Source organism: Mustela putorius, unplaced genomic scaffold (genome assembly GCF_011764305.1).
Source record: "Mustela putorius furo isolate JIRA1106 unplaced genomic scaffold, ASM1176430v1.1 tig00000242_pilon_pilon_pilon, whole genome shotgun sequence".
NCBI classification, from domain to species: Eukaryota; Metazoa; Chordata; class Mammalia; order Carnivora; family Mustelidae; genus Mustela; species Mustela putorius.
In genome coordinates, this window is record NW_025421325.1 from 18,596,070 (window position 1) to 18,613,286 (window position 17,217).

A 17,217-nucleotide genomic window follows, 5' to 3' on the forward strand; every position below is an offset into this window, starting at 1 on the left:
AAAAAAAAAGCTAGGATCTCAGTTGAAAATGGGCAAAAGGCATACACTTAAAATTTATATGCAAATAGCTTCTTAATAAACATAGAAAACTCTTTAATCTCACTAGCAATCAAATATGTCAAAAATAGTACCACATTAAAATGAGGTACTATTTTTTGCCCGTAAAATTAGGAAAAGATTTCTCATTTTGAATGGTTATACCAAATACGGATGAGTGCGTGGTGGGCCAGGTGATGTAAATTAGTACAGACCTTTAGAAAAGCAATTTGGCAGCATGATATCAAAAGCCTCGGAAAAGCTGATATTTTTGGTGAAGTAAATCTGAGCCTGGGAATCTATTCTAGGGAAATCATCTGCAGTTTGGGCAGAGAAATGTTAAGGAAAAAAAAAAAGCAAAAAAACACAAAATAATGAAAGCCATCTAAATGGTCCATACTAGGGAAATGGCTAAGTAAAGTGTTTTATATTTGCATAATAAATTATTCAGGCATTAAAAATAGTTTTAATGAATAAAAGTCATGTGACGATTTTGAGATAAATTGGGGGAAATTCTTGCATTGTTAAAGAAAAGAAAAAGAAGTGTATAAGTATGAGTTCAACCATCAAATCATTAGGAAAAATTGGGAAGGAACTGTAGGCAACCGCTACATTAGTCATCTCTGAGTGATGGGACTATGGATGACTACTTTTCCTTCTTCCTGCTTTTTTTTGCCTTTCCCAATTTTTTCCATTACCAGTATGTATATTCATGAATATGTATATGAATTAGGGATGTATACTTGGACTTTGGGGCTGAGAACAAACTTTGTCCAATGACCCTGAATTTGTCCGTATCTTCCAAGTATTCACATTTGCAGAGTCACCAAATATATTCAAGACTAGAAAAAAAGCACCTCAAAGTCGAATGAGGTGAATGCCAAGAGAGGCCAAGGAGAAAAATAACTGGAGATCAATAGGGAAAAGAATGAGAGCAAAAAACAAACACACAAACAAAAACTCTCCTGGAACATTTCCAGTCCATTTCATCCTCTTGGGTTCAGCAGGAAAATGGAGGGGTCCAGTTGACCTGGGATAACAGGGCAGATCTGAGATAACCCTCCTTCACACTGAGCATGGGAAGCTCCAGGATTTAGAACCCAGGGGCAGTGTGGTGTGGCTGTGCCCCGTGGCAAGTCCTGATCTTTCTCCAAGCCGCTTGCACATCTTCAGGGGACTGAGCCTCGCTCAGGTGTGTAGACAAGTGTAAATAAAAACAGACCCATGACCGCCTTGCAGCTGGAGCTCTAGAAATCTAAGTCCTCTTGGCCAAAGGCATCTGTCCTGTCCACGGTGAAGTTTTTAAACCTCATTTCTGTGAAAGAAGGAGTTTTAACTACCTTTTCAACTTCTAGGCCAGAGGTCTTACCTGCTGCGTGCTCTGGAGTCCTGGGGCCCGAGGGGGCTCCTTCTTGCTCAGAAGCGGAGATTTCCGGATACATGCCTGTGACTTTTCTCTCTGAACCAGGGACCCCCTTGGACTCCTCTTCGATGCTCCTCATGTCTCTGCTCAAAGGCTTTTCCTCAGAGCCTTTCTGAGAGAGCTGAGAGCAGTTTCCCAAAGAAGATATGTTGAAGGAAGTGAGACCTGCTTTCCAACCTGACCTCTGGCAGGGGCTGTCTCCACCTGGGGTAGAGGGCAGTGCTGGCTCCCCCTCTTGATCTGGGCTGCTGTTTCCAGAAGTCTCAGCCAGCTGACCCTGTCCGGAGCCAGCCTCTGGGCTACCTTCTTTCTCCCCCTGGTTTCCTCCCCCTAACTCTGATTGCCCCTCTCCTTCAGCTTCCCACGTCTCTGGAGTTTTGACACCATCGTCCTGTCCTCCTAGACTTGGGTCTTCTCTTCCTGAGGCTTCACCTTCCAAACTGGTGTCAGCCCCAGAGCCCTCTTCTGTGTTTTCTTCCTTTCCATCAGAGCCCTGCTCTTCCTCACCTGCTCCCTCTGGGACACTGCCTCGATCAGCCCCTGTGATCCCTTCTCTCTTCTGAGCAGTTGCCTCCTCCTCTTCCCCTCGGCAGTCTCCATCTCTGCCAAGGGTCTGGCTGTTCTCACCCTCATCCTGCTCCTCTGGCCCAGGGTCCTGGCCTAACCCCAGCTCCAGGCCTCCATTGGACTCCTGGATGGTCCCTGTCCCCAAGGGGTCCACCTGAAGTGGCTCCATCCTTTCCTCCTTAGAGGATGTCTTTGCAGCCTCCCCACTAGCACACCCTCCTTTCTTCTTCTGCAGAATATGCTGCAGGTCGAAGGCCTTTTTGATGGGTGCTCTGGGTGCCCCTGTTGTGTCCTTTGGGGACATGGGGATCACTTTCTTCCGTATGCAGGCCTCACAGGGACAAAACTCTTCCCCCTCAGGCTCCCCAACCAGCCAGGTGCCCAGGGTTCCGCTGAGGGTGGACGCATCCTCCTCCATGGGGAAGGAGCCAGGACCCTGGCTTCCAGCCTGCCCGGAGAAGGCTGAGAGGTGCCGCAGGCCCTGGAGGCGACGTCTGCGCTGCTCTGTCTGCAGAGACAGCTCCCACCGGAGGGCTTCCCGGGCCGGCGTCTTCCCCCCTGCCCGGCTCTGGATCTTTCGAAGCTCATTCTCAGTGCTCTCTCGGAGCCGCCAATCCAGGTCCTGCTGCAGCTCTGCTACCATCTGGTCCAGCAGCCGGTCATTCTGCAGACTCCAGCGGGCTCGGAGCTCAGCTGTGGCGCTGGCAAGGTGAGCCATGAAGGCCTTCTCCATCTTCCTCAGCAACCTGGACACCCAGAGGGCATCAGGGTCCAGAGACACTCTGTGGGCCTGAGAAGAGCTCCTATCCCCAGGCCCCTGAGTATGCTTGGCCTGGATTTGCACATGGCATGGCTCAGCTGCTTTGGGCAGCTTCTCCAAACCATGCTCCATTTGGGGACCGCTGGTATTTGGATCCCTCTCGCTGAGGTTCCTAGGGAGCTCTGTGGGTTTCTCTCTTTCCCCTGGAGGACAAAGAAGAGTGGAGGCAGGGTCTTCCCCTGCTTCCTCTTCCTGCCCACTCTTAACTTCCTGGGCTCCCTCCCCATCCTGAAAGTTGGCCTCTGACATTTCTTGTCCCATGACCCTTTCCTCTTCTGGGAATCCATGGACACCCTCTCCTTGCAGTGCTGCTATTTCTTTTTCTTCTCCAACTTTCTCTAGCAGGGCCTCCTCATCTTGCACTGTGTTTTCAACCTCTTGGTCCAGGTTATGTCCCAGAACCTGCCCCCCACTGTTTCTCTCTGTCTCATCTTTTCTGCTGGCACAAGTCCATGCTTGGGAATTTGAAGAGGCTGTGGAACCACTTGGATGTTGGTTTCCTTGATCCTCTTGGCTCTCAGAGTTTCTAGAATCAGACCTCTGGGAGGGGATTTTCAAGGGCAATGCTATCTTCTCAGGGACCAGGGCACATTCCATGACACAGGGTCCGCTGCCCTCCCCTGAGCCTCCGGAACCACTGTGGACATCCACACCAGATGAGGATGTCGGCGTGAAGTCCTCAGTCACGATGTCAGACCTGAGGCCTGGCAGAGCCTGGCGCCAGCCAAGCTGCCAGAGCCCCAAGTCCAGCTCACCTCGCCTGAGGTCACATCCCGGCCACAGGGCCTGGATGGTGCTCAGGAGCTCCTGGTACCGAGAAGAATCTATAAACCTCACTTTGCCAGTTGGAGGCCCAAGGTCTTCCTCAAAGAAGTGGAGCCCAGCAAGACAGGTGATAAGGGCCTGGGCAGAATGGCTGAGCCTCCTACCCACTGTGTTGGACACTTCAGGGAGGCTGCTAGGCCGGCCCTGCTTGGAGCCCATCAGTACCTTCATGATCTGTATGGATGCAGAGACCTTGTGAGGTAGCACACACTGGCCCACACGACAGTCTGCGGCCATGCCTTTGCCTGCTCCAGCTTCCCTGGGGTCTTCTGAAACTCCATTACAAGGAAGACCCTCTCCTGACTTGGGATCAGTATCACCAGTTATTGGGAAGGCTTCACCTGGTTCTGCTTTCTCGCTGTTGGCCCCTTCATGTGACAGTTGTCTGACCTGTGTTGGCTCCCTTAGACATTCTGGGGAATGTTGGTCCACAGGGTCCTCCTTGGGGCCTTCTGGGTCATTCCCTGCCACATCTGTGCTCTCATCCACCATCTCACATTTCATGGGTATGGGCTCCTCTGGAATGTTGCTCAGCCATTCACGGACTACGGCGTCTGGTGAGGCTTGGGGCAGAGCACCCAGCACCATTCTGCCATCTTTCTCTTGCCCCTCTAGGTTTTCCCCTCTACCAGTAACCTTCTTCCCCTGGTATATTCTCCCAGACCTGGGGCCACAGCTGGAACTGCCCCTTCTCAAGGCTTTGACTGCTTTCCCCATAGCCCCTGACTGAGAGCCAGGAGGTCGGGGGTGCCATGCATCAAGCATTCCCTCCCTCAGCTCTCCCCCACCTGGCCTGCAGTCAGCCCTGGGGCTGCTACTACATGAAGGGTGTTTCTTGACAAAAGGCCATGTTCTTGGGGGAGTGGGACAGTATCTGCTGCATGCCAAGGAGACCTCAGAGAAGGGTCCCAGGCTTCTCAATGGCTGGGAGGTCTGTAGGGCATGAGACGTACAACTGGGTGTCCTGTGGAACAGACATGTGCTGATCGATGAGCAGCTGCAGCCTTGATGGGCTCCTGGCATCCCTGTGTCGGGCTGTCCAACTGGCAGAACTAAAGGCCAGGAAGACTTGGGAATGCTGCCCCCTGCCTTTTTGTCTAGACCATCAGCTTGGTTGCTCAAAGAGTCTGATGTGTTGGAAGGTGTGGGAGCTGATGAGCATGCCCTGAACTCAGGGTCCACTTCAGCCTCAGCAGAGGGAGGGTATGGGGAGTAGAAATTGGAAGCGCAGTCCAAATTGCTCACAGGGGTAATGAGTGCACTGCTGACCCCCTGTGCATACTGGGAATGAAGAGAGGCAGAGAAGGTTGACCCTGTATCCTGGGAGGCCTGGTTCCTGGTACTGGGTGAGCTTGCTGAAAGGGGTGGCGCTGGGCCATTTGGGCAGGCCCTGCCTCTGCTGGGAGGTCCCGGCATTTGCCTGGGCATGGGTGAGTCAGGTGGGCAGTGGGTATGCCTTCGGGTGTGGTGTTGACTGGGGCAGCCTATCTGAGCCCCTCGGCTGAGACCAGAAATGCTGGGTGAGGACAAAGCACTGGCTCTGCCCTTCTTTCTTCTCTTGCCTGGGACTGAGGTGCAGGCAGAAGGTGGAGAAGAGCCTTCTGCAGTGTCCCCAGAGCCAGAATGACCTGGAGCCAGGGGCAGTCTCATCCCAGACCTACCCTCAGCCTGGGTGCTCCTGGTACCCTGTCCATTCTCTTCTGCCTGGGAGTCCTCATTCCTCAAAGACAAGGGACTCACCGTGGGAAGACTGGGGCCTTCTCCCTGAGTGGCCTTTGTTCGGGAGGTAGTCATGGCCCTTGTCTGGCTCTGGAAGCCCTGGTGCTGTTCACTCCTTTCACTAGACTGCTCGTGAGAACCAGCACTCCCTGAGGAGTCAGAAAGAGCACCTACTGTGCCTCGGGTCTGGGGCTTCAGGCAGCTGTGGTGCTCCCTGCTGCCATGCCCTGCTCCCTGCTGACCTGGGGCTTCCCTAGTCCGTGATGGGCCATCAGTTTCCCACCCTGCTCCCCTCTGGGAGGCAGCCCCTGAGGCTGAATGTAGGTCACAGCTGCCCACGCTGCCCTCTGGAGACCTGGAGCAGCAGGAGGGGTTTGACTCAGAGTCTTTGGGGGGTCTGTCACTGGAGGCAGGGCTGACATTGTCCTTGCTGCTTCTTTTCCTTCTGGTGAATCCTTTGCTACAGGGCCTCCTGGAGTGGGAGTGTTGGGTCAGCCTGGATCTCTTCCGAGAGGCCATCCCCTCTCCCTGGGTGGAGTACAGGGGGTTCATCCAGATCTCATACCTGGACCCTGGCTGCCACAGGCCTTGGCCACAAGCTTCTTCACATCCTGCCTCACAGGGCCCCTGTCCCTGTGCCTTATGTTCTGAGGCCCCAGGGTGGTCCTCCCACACACAGTGGAGGGAGCCCACCTCCCCCAGGACAGGGACCTCCTCACTGGCTGCTGTGAGGGCACTGGCCCTCCCCACCCTCCTGGACCAGAAGAGTGCGTCCTCCCCAAGTAGGTGGAAGCGGACTTTCATCTCTACAGACAAGCTGCCATCTTCGTTCATGCGGATCTTTTTCTCAACATCATCACTGGCCACCAATGGGCCAAGCTGGGCAGGAATGTTTTGAGGGTGTCCATCATGAGCGGGGTCCATCTGAGCATGATGCAGGGACACCGGAGGGTTGCTGAGACCAGACCTCTCTGATAGCAAGGAAAACTGCTGTGGCCGGCTGCCCGACCTGGACCTTGAGTGGATCACACTCTGCTTGGCCTTTGGCCCCCAGTTTCCTGGCACACAATGAAAGTATGAGAAAAGAGGAAAGACAGTGAGCTACTAGGGGGAGCTTCAGGATCAGAGAATAACGGCTAATCATGAGCCTTTCATCACCTAAATACCCTGCCACCCCCAAAACCACAAAGTAAGGACAAACCATTCTAGAATGATTATCCAGTCTGTAATTTAGGAACCAGCTTTGAGATGAACTTCAAGTCTGAATTCTGTCTCAACTCTGCCACTTCCTTGCTGTGTAGTTTTTGGCAGAACCTCTTTACTGAGTTGTAAAATAATAATGGTAAGTTTGTTTTGATGATGCAGGGCAATGAACATAAAACTTTCTGCAGAGTTGCTAGCACAAAGTATGTTCTCAATAGACAACAGAGTTGGCAGGCTGAGCAGCAGTGCCCAGAGCTATCTCCAGGTCTGACTCGTGCCCACCCCCAACACAGGAAGCAAAATCAATAAGATGCTGCATAGGCGCCTGATTGTAAACTGCAAAATGTTTTGCAGTTATTAGTGGTGATTTATCATCCTAACACTCATCAAGCTTTGGGGGTGATAAATGATTGCAAGAAAGGACCTGGACACACAATACCAAGTCCTGATAGTCAAGCCTGCACTCTAGCCATGAAAAAGAAGAAAAGGGAGCCCTTGGAGGAAGAAAAAGTGATCCCAAGTAATAATGAAGCCCTTAATGCATTCTCATTTCATCTCCTCCTGCTTGGGAAGAGGAAAGGGCTAGTGGAGGCTGAGCCTATGGCCAGCAAAAGAAAAGATCCTTCCACTTGAGTCCTAGACCGAAGGTTTTGCCAAGTTCTGCTCTTCCGTAAGCACGTAATGAGATTGGGAGCTCCTCCAAAGGGGAGCTCTGTGGATAAAAGGTCTTTGTACCTCTAGCACCTGGCATGCAGTAATCACCAAAACCATTATTGTCATTTCTTAGCAGCATTTCACAAAGGATGTTATTTTGTTTATTCACCAAATTGGCCCATTTCCATTCCAATAATTTTGCTGAAAATTTCAACCTGCAATTGTTAATTATGCCTTTAAAATAATGTGTTTTTGAATAACAACACTTATACTCTGGCACATAGTAGGCTTTTTGGAGCAATATACATACAATTGGATCAGTTGGATGTAGAGATGAATGAATAGATGGAGGATTAGTGATTATTGTTAGTTTTAGTCCATTTGGCTTCTATTGTTGCCTAAGGGAGTCATGAAAGATTCAGATGCCACATACCCATGGTCCATTGCCTCCATAATGTCATGTCCACCATTGTCCTAAATAAAGCTTATTTTAGATCCTAGAAACTTAGAGTTTAAGATCTCCTAATCCCTGTTCTCTTTAAATACCAAACTCCCCTCTCTCACACACCAGTCAAATTTCAACCCAATTAAGGTCGATGGCATTAAGAAAGAAGAATAGGCAAGGATGACCCAAAACAACTGGGATACATAAAAATTGGAGCCAAAAGGCAGGTTTTTAAAATTATCTAGAAGGGATATCTGCCTAGTCCTACTGAACCACTCTCCAGTGCAAACAAAATTGGGGAAACTCTAAAACTAACTCACCAGTTTTGTTTCTTGGAGTCTGCCCAGATAAAGTTTCAATTCCATGTCTTCTAGAATCTTCCATTGCCAGAGGTTTGAAAGACTCATAGCCGGCACATACTAGCACTGAGGGACTGTGGATCAGACCCTTCAGAGAGTCCACCTGAAGAAGGAGAGTGTTGAGTTAGGAAGCCTAGTTTGCAGAGCTCATCTACCCAGGAGACATAGGTAGAGGAATAATCTCATCACTGACCCTTTGCTGAAGTTTGCACATCTCACCCCAGAATTCTGATCCTATCCACTTGCCATAATACCTCCATAACTAGCTGGGGTCTTAGGTCCTATCACCATGACCTTCCTCTCTACCTATACCTCTCCCTCCACCCACTATAAGTCTTGTGGTTTAGGGGTTCTTCTGGATGCCTCAGGTGGAAAACACTTCAAGAAGTCTTTGTCCTGCTTCCCTGCCCACCCTTGCAGCCTCCAGAATATGTATTTTTTTTTTAAGCAACCAAAGCAGAAGGGCCTCCAGCTTCCCTATGGAAATCTGATTGACTATCTCACTCATTTCCCATAAAGAGTTCTCTCCTGGGTCCAATCTTTGTTTTCCTATATAATATTGAGCCCATGACTTCTGCTTTCAGCCCTTCTGGAACAGAGAAGGGCAAGGCTGCTCTCTGTACAGGCTCCTCCAATGATTCCCTAGGCTCCAGACCAGAGGCTTATGCCATCCTTTCCCACCTACCCTAGGATATCCTGGGCTATATGCTGAGCAGACAATTGCATTCCAAGAAACAGGTCCCCGCTTTTAGAAAAATTTCCATGACTCTGAGGCCCCTATGGCACATGTGAGACTATGCACTATTTATGACATTATATTGTAATTGGCATTGTTGGGGGATTTAGTTTCATCTTCAAAGGGCTGAATCTGTTCTTCTTTATTTTCTCAAATCAGAAGGGTATGTTCATTAACAAGGAAATGAGAAAAAGAGAACTCTTGCATCCTCTCCCCACAAATGACACTAAATTAGCTGTCCACCAGGTCTTTCAACCTAGTTAATTAGAAGTTTCTTTCAAACTACTAAGCACATTTCTTTGTTGATTTAGAACTCTCGTGCATCACAAAAATACAAACATAAACCAAGTCTATCAATTTATAGATGTAGTCATACTTCTAAGAAATCAGACTTTCCCAAGGGGGAAAAAAAGAACTCAGGGCTAAATGATGCTCTCATCTTAAAAAGAGGTCAAGGTTTAGGATCCACACACAGAAAGAGGGTTATTGAGAGGATATTGAGAGTGTTCACCTAGTCAAGGATCTGAAATCTGATAACCTTGCCACAGCCTGCCCTGGGGAGCAATGAGACTATTTTGTTTACAGAAACTCTAATAGTGGGACACCTGGGTGGCTCAGTTGGTAAAGCAGCTGCCTTCAGCTCAGGTTATGATCCCAGCGTCCTGGGATCGAGTCCCACATCGGGCTCTTTGCTCAGCAGGGAGCCTGCTTCTCCCTCTGCCTCTGCCTGCCATTCTGTCTACCTGTGCTCTCTCTCTTCCTCTCTCTCTGATAAATAAATAAAATTAAAAAAAAGAAACTCTAATAGTTCTACATTAAGTCTATATGAAAACACACTAATATTTTTTCTCCAATTAACTTATTTTTGTACCTGCTCTCTCTCATTTCGCCATACCCACTAAACTGTAGCTAATTGAAGGTAGGTACCTAGCCTTATTTTCTGTATCCTCTGCATGTAGCACATGCTGGTACATAGCAAACTGCCATAATTTAGGAGTTTTCTTACATTATGTTGATTCTGTCATTTGCCAGCCATGCAACTATGAGCAAATTACTTAACCTTTGTGCCTCAATTTTCTTACCTATATAAAGGAAGTAATAACATGAATTGCCTTGTGAGTTTGTGTGGTAGAGGTCATGTCCTCGATTAGTTAACCTCTATTTTGCTCTCTTTCTGGTGTAATTTCCAGTATGGCAGAGTGTACAAAGCTCTATATACATTTTCTGGACTCCCCTGCAGCTAGAATTCTAACTATGAAATCATTTCTAATAATTAGATGCACTTGCACAAGGTAAGAGAAATGACAGTGGAGAAGAACACTTCTTTCTTTTGCTTTTGACTGTTGCCACACAAAAAAAAAGTCTCAAAAGTATGAAGGGGTGTGTGCAGCTGAAATGGCAAAAGCCACACTCATTGTCCCAGTACCTAGTCACCAGCATTCTGGTTATCAACAGACAGCAGTAGCACATGACCCGCCTGATTCCAGAGCACAGAAATGGTGGGCTAATACTGAACTCAGTTATTCCAGGGGCTTCATCCCAACAACCCACTTGCTTGATTGGGTTAAATGTATCTACCCAGATGGGTCAAATATGTGATATTCTGGGAATTATTTCCAGAAATCAAGCCTATGAACCTACAGCTTTCCAATCTTTAAGCCCAAAACTCTCTGTGTATAATTTCTTCATGCTTAAGATACCTACAGAGTTTTCTGTTCCCTATACTGAATCATGACTGATTCAAGGTACAGTATCAGATATTGTTGCAGGCAATGGAGCCTCAAGGATAGGAGCCTTGAATTAGTCATCTGACCTGATTGGGTTTGAAGGCAGTGATAATCTGGTTACAATGGGATACTGGTGGTCTCTGGCACAAAGTGATAAAATAGGCTCTTGAATTATCATCTCTGATAGTAGAATGCAAGACTTTGACCATCACTGGCTGCCATGATAGACCTTTTTCATGAGAATGAGAGCTGCAAGGACTATGGAGTAGGCTGGCTTCTCTGACTTAAAGAAAATGGTAAGCTCAAGGTCCAAACTCTCCGTTCAGGGATAGCCAGAAGACTTGGGTGTTTCCACTACTACTATAAAAGAATGTCTTTTCTCTTGTCACCAAACATCAGATGCAGAAACAGATTCTTCTAGCGGTTGAAATAAAACTGAAATGATTGTTTTGTGATCCATCAAACCATAAAGCAAGTGTGTCAAAGCAGTGCCCCATCATCAGGAGGTGGTGACATGGACTAGATCAGGCTCCAAACATTTGAATGAAAGGCACAAGTAATTTTCATGAGTCACACTCCCATTTCACCTGCTTCTGCTGCATTGCCACCTCTCCTGCCCTCCCACTTACAACTTCCTGGAGAAGTTCCCTATGACCACTTAACTGAAGAAGAAAATATTTAATTTTGGGTTTCAGATGGTTTCACAGGATATGCTGATACAAGTCAAAAGTTGGCTGCTACACCATTACAGACCTACTTGGGGGGCTATGAAGGGCAGTGAGGAAGGAAAGTACAAGACACAGTGTGATTTGATTGGCTACTTTTCATGTAAGGAGCAATGGCAGGAGGTCCTATGGAAATTCATAGGCAGTGGCTAGCATTTCAAACTGACAATCAGGGCCTTGGACAGAACAAGACTGGAGGACTGGTGATAAGGAACTCTAGAGAAGAATCTAAATGGGTCTCCCAGAATGTGCCTGGAGAATAAGAACATTTGTGTCCCATGGAATTCCCACCAGAGGTGATAATCATGTGGACAAATGACCTGTTGTAATGACTATTAGTCATTCTTTTCCTTCAACCACCTCAAGGTGTGCTCAGTTGGTTCATGAGCAGAGTGGCAAAGTAAACATGGACTAGGAATGTAAAGTACCTTATTCATGTGGGTCTGATGCCATGTCTGCTGAGAGTCCAATCTTCTAAGAGCAGAAATCCATGCTAAACTTGTGCCCAAACACTTGAGATTTGCAGCATACCTTGAGGTGCTCAGACATCCATCTCATGGGCCATTTCATCTCATTTCTTTAGGTCAGAGAAGCCAGCCTCCATAGTCCTTGCAGCTCTCATTCTCATTAGAAAGGTCTGTCATGGCAGCCAATGATGGTCATTGAACCCCTCCAACAGGGGGAGAGTAAGAAATGTGGATTCACTGGAATAGACACTAATTTTGAATATATATTTCCTTCCTTGCCCAAATCTTTCTTATAGTATCACCATCTGTGGACTTACTGGATACCTCATTCATCATTGCCATAATGCATGAGAATTACTTCTATCCAAAGAACTGATTTCATAGCAAAAGGAGTGAGGCAATGCACAAATACCCATGGAGTTCACTGTGTAGCCATATCCCCATCACCCAAAAGTAGATGTAACTTATAGAACAGTGGATCATCCTATGGGCACCAGCTCAAAGTAACCACTTTATAATGTTGAGGCATTATCTTGCAAGAAGTGATATGTGCTCTGGACTGGCAACCACGCTAGAGTATAGTGCTGTTTCTGCACAGACAACAGATACCTGGGCATTAAAGAGTGGGAATGAGAACAGCTCCTCTCACTATTACACCTATGACCTAGCTACAGACATTTTGCTTCCCACCCTCAACAACTTCAGACTCTGCTAGTTTGGAGGACTCTGGGTCCAAGGGAAAATGTCTCCACCAGGAGACACAACAGGGGGTCATTGAAGTTGAAAGTTGAGACAGTCCCTTGGCCATATGAACCAAGAGGCAACAAGAGGGGTTCTGTGTTGAATGGGTCTGTAATGAGTCTCTCAGAATGAGAGTTTGGATCCTATTCAATCTTGGTTAGGGGGAATAGGATGCTATTATGTAAATAGGGTCAGGGAAACAGTAATCTATAGCCCAGGGAATCTGTTGGGTGATTTCTGTGGCTGCCATATTCAGTGGTAAAAATTAACACAAGAGTACAACAATTCAGGAAGGACCCCCAAGGCCTCAGAGTCTGCAGGAATGATGTAGCACATGCTAGCACATTGTAAATGCATTATAATTTAGATGATGGAAATGGTCCACAGCCACTCTGCCATAGCTATAACCATATTCAGCTGAGGTGCTGGCAGAGGGCAGAGGGAATATAAAATGGACAGTAGAAGGAAACCTAATACCATCAATGGCCTTGCAGTAGATAACCTAGTTTTCTTCGCAACTCTGCTAAGCATAAATCAATTTTCTATGTTTTGCCCTTGCTTCCCTCTAGCACTTTTTACAAGTTATTTTGGTGACTTGACAGTTAAATCTTAGGACAGAGACTACAAAGGTGGGCTTGTGCCCAGAGGATGGATGGTACAGTGCTGATGTGACTCTGGGGATAAGGCAAATATATTTTGATTGTAGGAAAGATAGCTACATACTTAGGTGGGAATATGCTGCTGTAGCTGCTGCTTGTAAATTTAAGCAGTGGTAGAATAGTGTATGCAGGTGTTAAGTATCGATAGGATTAGATTATGGGGAAACTGTTGATTAGATCAAGCCACCTCCATCCTCCATCCCGTGCACCTTTGGTATACACTCATGTTCTGCAGGAGCTGAAAAGGCAAAAGTTATATTCACTAGCCTTCTCCACAGTTCAGGCTGTATGCAGATTGGGTTCTCCATCAATTAGATGCACTTGATCAAGTCTGGGAAAGCAAAGAGGGCAGATACCATCTCTTCTTGATTCTGATTGTTGTTGCTGTGAAGGAAATGTGTGGGTACCAGGAGGCCATAGCAGCCCAGGCGGCAGGCTAGTCCCGGCACCCCAGTGCTCCTGCGTGTCAAGAGTGCCAAGATGCAGCTGTGGCAGTTTCCTGGTCCCAGCTTTATAAGCTTGGATACCACTTCAGAGAAGTATCCTTGAACCAATAATCACATTAGCTTCAAGCAGGGTAGTAGCTTCCTGTACTCAGCTGGGAGGTATTCCTGTAGATCCAGCTTAGAGCTCATGCCTCCAGCTGTCCAAATTTTTGGGAATCCCATAATATTCTGCCTTAGGTTACTTTCTGCTCAAGGTACTTTGAGGAACTTTTGTTTTTCACACTGAACTCTTCCTGAAATAGGTGATATTGGATAATAGAAGAATTGGATAGAAAATAATAAAAATGTGCAAGGCACCGTGTCTGGCACTCACTAAGCACTCACTAAATGGTAACCAAAATGCAAATAATAATTGCTTGTTTAAGCAGAGAAAGACAACTATCATATGATCTCCCTGATATGAGGAAGTGGTGATGCAACATGGAGGCTTAAGTGGGTAGAAGAATAAATGAAACAAGATGGGATTGGGAGGGAGACAAACCATAAGTGACTCTTAATCTCACAAAACAAACTGAGGGTTGCCGGGGGGAGGGGGCTGGGGAGAAGGGGGTGGGATTATGGACATTGGGGAGGGTATGTGATTTGGTGAGTGCTGTGAAGTGTGTAAACCTGGTGATTCACAGACCTGGGGATAAAAATATATGTATATAAAAAATATATGTTTATAAAAAATAAAAAATAAAAAAAAAAAAAAAAAAAAAAAAAAAAAAAAAAAAACATTCATATAGCAAAAAAAAAAAAAAAAAAAAAAAAAAAAAAAAAAAAAAAAAAAAAAAAAAAAAAAAAAAAAATGTACGTATCTGTGAGTTACCCTCACAGCCATATTCTGTGGTTTCCCCTATTGATTAGACTAATCAAGATAAATAATATCAATAATTCAGATAATGAAATTAAACAACGTTTAATTTTGCTGTTGAGGTAAGCAACTTGATCAGAAAAATAGAGGTAATTTTCTTTACCAGCAAGATCTTCCTTTTAAAAAATAAGCTATCAAGATACTTAAAGCTAGTTTTCCTATTTTACTTTCATGCAACATACAGATTTTTCTCCTTTCTCTCCTCCCTTCTTTGGTGGTTTCTTAGCCTAAAAATTGTGGGTAGAAATGCTTAATTAAAGAACCAGTTTCAAGGCACCGGGCAGTTCTTTATTTTTAAATGTGAATGGATTTTCCTGCTGTACTTAGAACATTGGTGGTGTGTTTAGGAAATGTTGTTAATTAAATAATGAATATTCATATGCTTTTTAAATTTTTATTTTATTCTTGACTTACGATTTGGCTCCTAATAAATTTTCTCTAGGGAACATTTTTTTTCTTCCTGAATAGCTTAGTACCATTTACCAACCCTACCATATTTTAAAGTGGCTTTTGGTTTTATTGGTTGGTTGGTTGGTTGAAGATTTTATTTTTAAGTAATCTCTATACCCAATGTGGGGCTCGAACTCACAACCCCAAAACTGAGTCGCATGCTCTACTTACTGAGCCAGTCAGGCGCCCCAAAAGTGGCTTTTATTTAAACTGCTGAGTTCTGAAGTTGAGAAAAATAAACTGAGGAAATATCAAAAAAAAAAAAAAAAAAAAAAAAAAAAAAAAAAAAAAAAAAATAATTGCTTGTTTAACTGACTGCCTATCTCCACTCCTTTAATTTACCTTTAATTAGTAGCAATGCAATCAGTACCTCTTTTCAAGGAATAACCGCCCCATTCCATTTAAGTATTTTGATTTGAGGTCCAGAGAGCTTTTTAAAGGAAATAGCATACCTCAACAACCTACCTTTTTCCCACTCGTCGTGTACACCTGCTTCACAGGAAAGTGCAAAAGATCTGAGGCTTTGCTGAGAAAGGCTGTCATGTTTCTTGTATTTCTATGGCTGAGAACCAGAGTCTGCTGAAATCTAGGGTCTCCATTCTTAACCAGCATTATCTTCCTTGGGGCTTTAGGACCCTTGCAGGAAGAGGATGTTCCTGGTGCTTCACACCGGCTTTCAAAATCCCTTGATTGCTGAGTAGATGGACTTCTCCATTGTGACCAACCTGGCCTACTGGGTGTTTTGGGGGGCTTCTTATCAGAGCATAGGTAGCAACCACCATCTTCCAGCTGTTCCAGGGCACTGAGGCCATGCAGGCCGCGGGGTGTGGTGACAGAGCGCACCCCAAAGGAGAGAGGTACACGCTGAGAAAGCTCGTCCATTAGAGCACCAAAGCTCTTGAAAGCTCGTTGATCAACAGCCAAGCGAACCCCAGCAAATCGGGGATCCCCTCGCTTGAGGAAGGTTATCTTCTTGGCTGGTGTGACCTGGGTGACAGAGGGAGTCCGGGCCATGGAAGGCAGGAGGCACTCACGGTGGCTCAGGGCCTGGGCATCCCTTAAGGTGCTGTTCATGGTGGAGAGGCCCAGGCAGCTGGAGTGGATCAGAGGAGGAGGAGAGTCAGAGAGCAACCCAGGGGGATTTGCATTTCCTCTCTCCCCTTTGTTACAGAGATACTTCTAGACCATCCCAAGTTTGTACCACTTAGTTTTGTGGAAGCTGGCTAATCCCTTTTGGTGGAATAGAAGAAAGGCCAAAGGTCTGGCACCAGACAGATATGAATTCGAATCCCAACTGCCCACTACGATCTGTGTGATCCAGGACGTTAGTGACATAACCTGTGTCTTGGTGGATACCACCTGTAACATGCAGCCATATTCACTCTGTATAGTGTAAGTTCTCATCTTTAACCCAGGGGAACTCTCAGCTCTCTGGATTCGTGTCTTCTGGTGCCAGGTGAGCAGAATCCCTTGGCCCCAAACCCCTCAGGGACAGGAGTATAGCCAAGGAGACTCGTAACCCAAAGAGGATACCACCATGTCTTCTCTTAATTATATGGTGATGTTTGTGTTAAAGTAAAAAGAATGCCTCCTTCCTCCCATCCCTCCAAAGTCTTTGGAAGATGCATGATGGACCCTCTGGAAGAATACCCTGACCCACTGCTAGGGGGCTTAGCCCAGTCTTGATAGGGTCAAGCCCTTTCATCCAACTGTTTGTTTCCATTCCCACTTAGGGAAGCCCCACTGTCTTGCCCAGAGTTTGGAAAAGCCTCCTACAGGAACTCCCTGTCATTGCCACGCTCTGTTCGGTGTACCTGCTGGTCAAGTTGTCCTGAAACCCAGTTTTACCTGGGCATTCCTGTGCTCCAAACCCTTCATATGGTTCCCCAGTGTCTGCAGAAGCAGCTCAGGCTTGTTACCCTGCAATCTGAGGGACCCTTCTGGTTGACCCCTTGAGCCTCAGCTCCTGCTTCTTTCCCACAGGAGTTCTCCACTGCCACCCAGCCTCCTGGCTCCCAGACTGCCTGCAGGGCACGCCTCATCCTTCTGCACCCTGACTTGGAGTCCCTCCTTTGTGGAGCCTGCCTCAACCCTCCAGTCTGGGGCAACCTCATTTTCAGTACAACTTCCCCAACATTTCCTATATCCTGGGCCTGTATCCTTCTTGACCATGTACCCCAAGGCTGGGAGGCAAGTCTGTACAAGTCTGTACTCCCTGGGGCTCCATGCTCAGTATGGAATCCAGGAATCCAGGAAATACACACTGATTACTAACGCACATATTTCACAGATCCTCCTA

The 17,217-nt window shown here is 46.7% G+C and overlaps 1 protein-coding gene across 1 annotated transcript; it reads right to left on the reverse strand.

Annotated features, from left to right (window-relative positions):
* Positions 1-1,283: 1,283 nt before the first annotated feature.
* Positions 1,284-15,992, reverse strand: RP1L1 (RP1 like 1). The gene is made up of 3 exons (XM_004766108.1): positions 15,384-15,992; positions 8,013-8,154; positions 1,284-6,448 (listed from the first exon to the last, which is right to left on the reverse strand). The coding sequence occupies exons 1-3, from the start codon at positions 15,990-15,992 to the stop codon at positions 1,284-1,286; spliced, it is 5,916 nt and encodes a 1,971-aa protein (XP_004766165.1).
* Positions 15,993-17,217: the final 1,225 nt, after the last annotated feature.

Bases quoted from the DNA above. Each gene is read 5' to 3' on its own strand.
- RP1L1 (XM_004766108.1), bottom strand. From the start codon at position 15,992: ATGAACAGCACCTTAAGGGATGCCCAGGCCCTGAGCCACCGTGAGTGC. The intron at 8,155-15,383 runs GTAGGTTGTTGA...CTCCTTCTTCAG, and splicing joins ACACGACGAGTGGGAAAAAG to GTGGACTCTCTGAAGGGTCT. The intron at 6,449-8,012 runs GTGAGTTAGTTT...ATTGTGTGCCAG, and splicing joins GACTCCAAGAAACAAAACTG to GAAACTGGGGGCCAAAGGCC.